The 9,296-nt window shown below is 29.7% G+C and overlaps 1 protein-coding gene across 3 annotated transcripts in view; it reads right to left on the bottom strand.

Moving 5' to 3' along the window:
- Positions 1-248: 248 nt before the first annotated feature.
- The window catches only part of LOC118184942 (solute carrier family 60 member 2-like), a 48,195-nt gene continuing 39,147 nt past the window's right edge, over positions 249-9,296 (bottom strand). For all 3 annotated transcript variants that reach the window (XM_035354697.2, XM_035354696.2, XM_035354700.2), the window contains one exon: positions 249-8,310. In XM_035354697.2, coding sequence (XP_035210588.1) covers positions 7,259-8,310 — 1,052 coding nt within the window. In that variant the 3' untranslated portion in view covers positions 249-7,258. The remainder of the gene's footprint in view (positions 8,311-9,296) is intronic.

Below are 9,296 nucleotides of genomic sequence, written 5' to 3'. Positions count from 1 at the left end.
AAGCACATTCAGAATGCTCTCACTAAACACAATACAAGTATAACATTACAGCTGAGCCAAAAATGAAATGAAGTATCCAAATAGTTCGGAAATGATAAAAATTTAAAGAACTCAATTTATGGTAAAGATGTGAACTATATTTTACAAAAATTTATGCCGATGTATTAAAAGCATACATTCAAACCCAAACATCTCAAATAAAGCAAAATATAAAGTGTAACTATTTGAAAGTGAAATTTACTACAACAGAAGAAAAAGTATTTTTATTCATTAAAACAAAACTGTTTATAAAATACAAAATTACGAAGTTTAAAAAAGAACTAAACATTTTCTTTCAAACAGAATACAAATATGTTTAAACTATGCACCATCCCCCAAAAATTAAAATCAACAAATAAAAACAACATTTGAATAATACAAAACATTTGTTATGTTTAAATACTCTGGCATTTGAAACATTTAACTGAAACAAGATAAACACAAATTTGTTCCAATATATTCTTTCAGCATTAGAAAGGAAAGAATTTAAAATGGTTTCCCCCTTTCTCCCCACCAAGTTGAAATTAAAGCAGTAACAGTTCTACATATGACTTCTTACTGCTCACATGTAGTCTCTCAAATAAATACAATGAAAGAATTTATTTTATAATCAAATTTATCACCAAAATTTCGTTACAGTTTTAGATATTAAGGTATCTAAAGTTAATCCTTGTTAAAACTGTATGTGACTTGGTAAATTCATTTTATTTGATACACCCAATGCAAAAGTACTTGGAAAATTTAATGATGTATCTTGATGTCTGATATTTCATATCATTTTGCTTTTAAAAGTCAATAACTCTATTAATTTTAAATTTTATCTATCCTTTATTATTTATTCCTAATTTTTAACACCAGATAAGATTTTAGTTTCTATCCTCTCTTTTTTATTGTCTCACTTTTCATATAAAGAAATGCTACCATCAAATGTTCTTGCTATGTATTATTTCTAAAGAAATGATGTAGGAAATATTTAAAAAAATGTATGGCAACACTTAACAACAGTATCGAGAATTCTAAACATATACTGTAGTAAAAGTTTTTGCGATTTTGCTATTGAATTATATAAGCCATCAGTGCAAAGAAAGCGATGTTTAAAAAATAACATTTAAAAGACAAAAAATTTCATATACATCATCTTATAATGAAAACTGAACAGTGATATGATGAACTAAGAAAAGACTTCCAGCAACAACATAACGGGATGCCATAACATCAACTGAACTATACATGAGCACATATAGGTATCATTTTCATTTGTAAGGTAGATTAGAATAATAATGAAACTAGTCAACAGGAATGAATCTATGAGCAGATTGATCAAAGAAAACATAAGAAAAACCTTCTGATGAGATGCTAAAATCTGAATCCTTTCAGAATTTTTTAAATCTTTTCTCCCTCACATATTTTCAATGATGTGGGGAAAAAATATCTTTAACCTCTCAAAATTATAGTTTTTTCAAACTCTTAAAACTGATAGTAAATACAATCAAGAAACAAACTGCTGAAAAATTCACCATTAGTCAAAAATCTCTCAGCCCTATTCATAAAGCTTTGTTCATAAATGTGATTTATGCTCAAACTCAGAAAAGAAAGAGTGACAGGAAAATGAAACTGACACAAACAGCACGAAGGAAATTTACTGAAAATGCTCTTCAAGAATGCAATATTGTAGAATGGAGAAAAATAAATATAACAAGCAATATATTACTACATCTGAATAATTATTATTCAATTTTATTTAATAAAATGGTCATAGCTTTCCTACTCAATAATAAATATTAATTTTTTATAGAGAGACAAAAATGATGTTTTTATAAAGATGACTAGAATTTAGTTTTTAAACTGTCTTGCAACACAGATCTATCTGGGTTTCTTTTTCATTCATGCTTAATTTGCGATCTTCGGTGTTTGCTGAAAATGAATCCCTATTATTCACATATTTCCATGCCTAGGATCTTCTTGCTTTAGGTAATAAAATCCAAAACAATCTGTCAATGACTGGAAGTGCTGTTAAATAATGGATACCACTTGCTGATTGAAATCATTCTCTTCCATATTTTCATTTAAATTTATAAGCATTTGTAGATTTCCTTCTACAGCATTTGTCACAGTGATATTTTTTGAAAAACATATATTTTCCTCATAGTGTAAACATGTGCTTAAGTTGTCCTTGCATGTGTTTAGTTTGGTTAACAGAGGAAAACCATCTGCCAGGTATGTAAGCTTGGATAAGAGTTTCTGAAATTCCGGATTATTTTGCTGCTGAAAAATAATTTGATATCTTTGTGTAGGACAAACAGTCATGTTAGCATTTTGCCCCTCAAAAGCCATCTCACCTCAGTGTGAAGAAGATTAGTATACTGGGATGCTCACTAGGTGTTATGCAATGTGTAGTCTGGGTGACTAACATTTTTCATCTTTGCAACAACTTCTGAGTGATGCCCAGTCATGTCTTCAATTTAGGGCTTAACAGGGTAGCAGAATTATTAACTTTCAGTTAAGAATTACCTTCAGTTTCTGTATAGCTTTTTGTCCCCAAAACCCCTTCACAGGCTTGCAATATGCAAGGCATGAGTAATTCTTCTCCGATCATATATGCCCTTTTGTTTTTCTGTATTTGAAGTGCTATCAGATCGAAAGACTTTGATAGGGACTTATCTTAAACTATATTTTTATGGTACCTATTTATTTTTGCATATTTTCACACATTTTTTGAAAATATTCAAGCAGTTTCTTAGCTAAATTTGGGTTTTTTTATTTCAAGTGTCTTTCGAGTTTTGAAGGTTTCATGGCATCATTAGATAAACTTTGAGAACAGATAATACAAAAAGGCCATGGATTCAGCTAACTACCAGGTTCTGGAATAAATCCAAATTTCAAGTAGTCTGAATCTTATTTTCTTGTTATTTTGGGTTTTTTTTTCTTTGCGCCTCCAGTTTGAACTTTCTTTCTAATGCTGTCTGACTGTGACGAGGAATGTAGATGCTTTAATTCATTGATCACATCCGTAAATGAAGTAATTCTAATTTCACTAGTTATTCTATCTTTAGTTTTACTAAAGAAAGACACAATATTCGCTTGCTTTTTGTCACTCATTATGCTTCTATTATCTATTATATTTGCATCTGAAAACCATAAAAAATTTAAAGAAAATTATTGAGTGAAAAATGTCCATAAAAAGTGCATAAATTATGTCCTAATTTTTCTGCAGACCATCAAAAATGTTTCACGCACCACCAGTGGTCCATGGACCACCAGTTGCCGACCGCGGGTCTAGGGTGTGTTGGAAAATGAAGTTCTAGGAAGGTTTTATACCATAGAAAAACTATGAGACAGGAGCAATATATTAATGTTTTACATATATAACTGTTGCCTGAAATATACGATTGGTATTCTCCATGGGGAAGTCATACATAACACAGCACCATGCCTTAACATGTTCACCGACACAGCAAGATTGAGTAAAATACTCTTGTCGGAAAATTTTTTCGATTCTAGTGTTTTCTTATGATATTTACCCTAAAAATCAGTTCGACACCTAGTTTTCATTTGAAATAACTGATGTTTTATTAATTTGCACATTTAATTTTCAGTTGCATGATTCTAAACTTTTACATTTTTTATCTTTATAAATACTTTACAACTTAAATGATCGTAAAGTAATGCACGAGTTCATTGTCTTGATAGCAAAAATGAGTAAAATTATACAAATAGCAAAACAGCATATATAACCAGAAGAGAAAAACTTAATGAATGTTTTAACATCTTAAAATGCACCACTTGTCTTGTAATCTTTCAATAAATGATACCATCCCCTTTAATTACAATTTCATTTTTATTTTCGCATAGATGATAATTATTTAGAAGTTACTCCAGCAAAATACATTAATAAAATCATAATTTATGGAAAAACGTTTCCAGCAGCTGGAAACCATGAGTATGGAGCAACTTTCTGAGGCCATAGAAATAAATCCTAAATACGTATACTGTGAAATATTGATGACTCACATGGCTTCAAACAATGACACAACCTGCGAGTCACAACCGATGCACACAGCTTTAACAAGTAAGGCATCTGTTAATGATTGGTTATGCGCATGGGAATCACGATGGTAAAAAGTTTCCAATTTTTTAGTTCAAAATCATGTAGTTATTACTTATGCCAGGAAATAGTCTGGACATTAATCTAACTAAAAATAAACATTACACTAAGGTGTGTGTGTGTATTTAATTATGGTAAAGCACGATAGGGCTATCTGCCTGAGGGGAGGGATGCCTTTCGTGGAGGACTTTCTAAGGGAAACTGGCTCGTATACACGTTACACATGGGGAAAACCACGAAAACGCCCATGCAGCCAGCCCGTTCGCCATTACACTAAGGAAAGAAAATTGAAGTGAAATAGAAAAACAAGGTAATGGATTCACAATAGCTTATTCAAATATATTTCCCTGACAAGGTTATTAAAAAATTGATAACTCATTAGTAAATAATGTCTAAACACTGCTAAAAAAGCAAAATGTTACTATTTTAGGCATTAAATGTTTGTTCATATGTTGAAAGTTTTGTATTTAACCTAAATTTATCAATTCTGAAAGCATTCCTTTCAAGTCTAATAATTTGTTCATGTCTGTAAATGACTAATTTTTACAGTATCAGAAAAAAAAAGGAAAACATTACAAAGATTGATATGGCAATGACAACAGCATGATAGCTTTGAAGCATGGATGCATACATTGAAATGCTTAAAATGTTTCATGCTTCATTCCAATTCCTATTTTGAGATTTTACAATTAATTATGCAGAAAAGAAATTCACATTATATGACTACAGTGTGGCAACAAAAATTGCCAATAAAATTAAGAAAAGGCTGATACAAAATAAATTCTGATAATTTTAGCATAAAAAAATTACTGTCTTAGAATATGTACATACCAAGACACTTTAGAAATGCAAAATATAAAGAAATAAAATGCATCAGCAATGAGAGTAATACATTATACAGGACACAGAAAATTTGCTTAAAGGAGAAAACTGCTGCAATGACAAGAATTTGTTTCTGTTTAGTGTGTGACAGTACAGAGAAACAGGTATTACATTTTAAGATGATGAAATTCTACATACCAGACTATCGCTACACATCCTCACTACATACCTTCAGCTGCACAGGACTCCAAGCCTGTGCTGAGGTTCATGCCTAGCTCATTAAAACTTTCCAACAAAAATGAATTTGGAAGAAAAATTTACCTGAAAAATCCACCTTATTTATCAAGATCTCACAATATGTGATTTTTGCATATGAGAAAGAATTAAAGATGTCAGAAACTAAACCACCAGGAATGTGCATTCATGCTGTACATGGAAGAAGTTCTGAAAATGTATGGACAGTGATGGTAAATACATAGAGAAAATATAAAAATATCATTCAATGGCTATTTAATCAAAGAAATAAATGTAGATGGTAAAAGCATACGTTTTACTTCTCATATAATGTTTAAATTTTATTTTTAATGCAAATAAGTTTGTATCAATCATATGTCTAAAATGGACTTCATAACAAGCAAGGTATTTATAATCAAAACTAAACTTCCATAAAGTTAAGTACAACAATCTACCAAATTAAGTAAAAGGCTCTAATGGATGCAGGCGTGACTTATCCATGCATAAATGATATGAATGCATCTGACAGTAAATTACTAAAAATTATAAAACATTGCTATAAAACAAGATATCCATTAAATTAGGAATACGGACTTGCATAAGCATAAATTTTAAGCCAAGTGAAGAAATTAAAAAAGAAAAATATCACTATGTTTAAAACTTGTATATTTGTAACTGCGAGTGACAGAATAAAATAATTTTATAACTGAAGTCTGGCCTGTTTTTGAAATTTGGTAATATTTTACTTACCCAGGATTGCAGCCTTTATGTAATCAAGGTATAGAATTAAGATGTATGAAAATATTGCATGCATTTTGAAAATGTGAAATTTTTTTAAAGAAAAATCCAAGAAACAACTTTTTTTCGTAATTAATCACCATTAGCAATTTTAATATGCAAAATGTATTAATGTGTTAAGTATTCAAATTTAATTAGCATTATTAATAATGATAATTATGTTACACTTAATTATTTTAATTACACAAAGTTTCAATTTATTTAATTTCATGTACTCTAAATTTGCTTAATTTATATTTTCCTCAACAAAATCTTCATGTCTGTGAACAATATAATTAACATTTCCCTGAATAAAAGCTTGATGTATATGAACAATATAAATAAACGTGTTTCAATAAATTAACTTCTAACTGAAAAATTAAAATAAAAAATCCAGGAAATTTCAGTTAAAATAAATCAATAAATAAATCGATAACAATAATAAATAATCGATAACAATAATAAATAATCGATAACAATAAATAGTAAAATAAAAAACTGTTTAAGTGTATTTTAAACCTTAGTATATAGGATATTTCATGTACATACAAATTAAAATATTCAAAAGAAACATCTCCACATATAAACTATTTTCCCCCTGAAATTTTTAATTTTTAAAACAATGGATTGGATTATTCAGTTATGGCAAAGCACACAAGGGCTATCTGCCTAAAGGGAGGGATGCCTTTCATGGAGGACATTTTAAGGGAAACTGGCTCATATACATGTTACCCATGGGGTAAACTACGAAAACAGCCATGCAGCCAGCCCGTTCACAGGATTCAAACCTCGGACCGAACTACCAGTGTTCAGTGTCTTTACCGCTCAGCCACTGGTGGGCTTTAAAACAATGAAAACAGATTAAAATAAAATATTTCAAATGGTTATTAACATTGCAGTCAGAGATTCAGAAACAGGCATGCACTGGTATCGAATATAACTGATGTATTTATACAATTATGTTAATTAAAAGACATCAAGAAAGAAAAATATTAACATATAGTTATAAAACTGTAAGTGAATGAATGAATATACAGTGTATTAAAAAATACCCTTCAAACCTCTCTTCTGATAAAAATCTAAATTTCCAATTTCGTAGTTGTATAGCTATCTTAAAATGTGTCCTCATTTTTATTGCAGTTAAAACACAGATACATCTGTCTTAAAATTTATTATACGTGACACTTTTAATATTTTCATGCACTTTAAATGCACCTTAAGGTTCAGCAACTTCTGTTTCTTGTTCTATATCATCATCTTTAACCATTTCATACATTTTAATTAAATTCGAGAATGATTTAAGTTAGTAACTTCTGATTCTTGTTCAGCATTGTTATCTTGAATTTGTTCTTGGATTTCTACTAAATTTGAGGATGCACTTAATTGTATTTCTAAATTTTCTTCAATATCATGTTTGTTACCTAACCAGAAAGTAAGCAGCCACAAAATAAAAATTAAAGCACCACATAACACAACAGAGATCATAACAATATATAAAAGTACTTGAGGTTTTTTATCAACATACTGACTCACTGTTAGAGGGACCACAGTTTCTCCTAATGATGCTGCAATAACAAATAGAGAAGCAACTTTATTACTTATATTAACATGATTTTCAGCCCAACTTATAGTGCTGGGATAAAATGATGCAAGAGACAGCCCTAGAACAGCAGTTCCAGTCCATAAGAGAATTTCATGTTTATTTCCAAGTGAAATAGGTAGAAGCAGACTTGACGAAATCACCATAAATACAAAATCAACAATTATTAACATGAAAGGCCTAATTTTTACAGCTAACAAAATAGCCAATCCACGACCAAAAGTAAATGTAGCCCAAAATACAGAGGTCATATAAGATGCAGTTTCTTTTGAAAGCTGTAGATGACTTTTTACAGCAAATGTAGAAAGCATTTGTGCATATCCAATTTCAATACCTGCGTATACAGAAAGCAAAAGTATAGTAAAGAAAATAAATGTGATTGATAAAGAACGATCTTGTCTTTTGCCATTATTGATGTTCTTATGGTCTTCCTGTAGTTCTTCAGAAGATGACACAAAAAGTAAAAAGATGAACATCATTGTTACAATGAATGAAATAATACCTAAAATTCCATAAGCATATGTAATAGATGGAATCAAATTATGATCAGTTGAGTTTTCTTTTAAACCATTTGAGTCTGTGGTATTCAACGTTGACACATTTTGCTGCTGAGATAAGAATGGGGCTATAATCAAAGGAGAAATAAAGGCACCGACTCCAAATAGAAAATGCAAAGCTTGCATATATGGACCATTATTATTTTTCCAGAGATTTAGACACCAAACATTTCCTCCTGCAATGACAAGGATAAAATAATGACATATTAGTAATAATAAATTTAGAATAATACAAAACTATTGAATCTCAATTATGAGGCACTATAAATATATACATGAATCAATATATATCTTTAAAAACAATCTTAAGATTACAGGACAGTAAATAAAGAAATGCTCTAGAAAAAATTAACAGCTACTACTACAAAATTTGGCATACATAAGATGAAAATCAAACATTAGCTTTAAAAAATATTATTAAATGTAAGTACCCCTTTACATTTTAGGATAAATTTAAAAAACAAAAATGTAGAGTATTTGATGATAACATGGTTCTGATTAGAATCAAAGAGAAACTAAAATATAGTATGATTCTGAAAGAAAAATTAGGAAACATGCTACATTAGGCATACCAATAACCAGTATAGTGGATGCAGTCCTAAACGAAGTCACTTAATTAGATGAGTCTATCATAATTAGTGGTACATATGCAGTTTTTATAAATGCTAATTACCTGTGCATTTTACTTAGTATTTAAACAATGTAATTATTCTACAGCATGATAAATAAACTCCATCTCATTGTACAATTTTGTCTATTAAAACACCCTATTACAAGAATATACTAAATTTCAAAATCAGAAAACAGCACAAAAGTGAGTCTTACTTTCGAGTAAATATAGCAAAATCTTGTGTACTGTACCTTGTATAGAAGACGTTAAACTCAACTGACTATCAGTTAATTACGGAAAATTAAGAGGAAAGTCAATTTGCATATCCTTTTCATCTATTAGCAGCGAACTTTAAATGCAGACTAGCAAAATAACACAAATTTTCAGAAAAATTTAATTCAAGATCAAGTTCCTGTGATGCTAAGAAAATGATGGAAACTTTTTTGAGAGGCTAAAAATTTCAACTTCGATCTAACAATCATCATAGTTTTAACAACTAATAAGCTAATCTTATGAAAAAATGCACCCAGTTTTCGTCAACTGTGCTAGTCA

This window comes from Stegodyphus dumicola, chromosome X2 (assembly GCF_044657685.1).
Source record: "Stegodyphus dumicola isolate Sdum_Otavi_A_Nest chromosome X2, ASM4465768v1".
In the NCBI taxonomy this organism is placed as follows: Eukaryota; Metazoa; Arthropoda; class Arachnida; order Araneae; family Eresidae; genus Stegodyphus; species Stegodyphus dumicola.
This window is presented reverse-complemented; position numbering and strand designations above follow the sequence as displayed.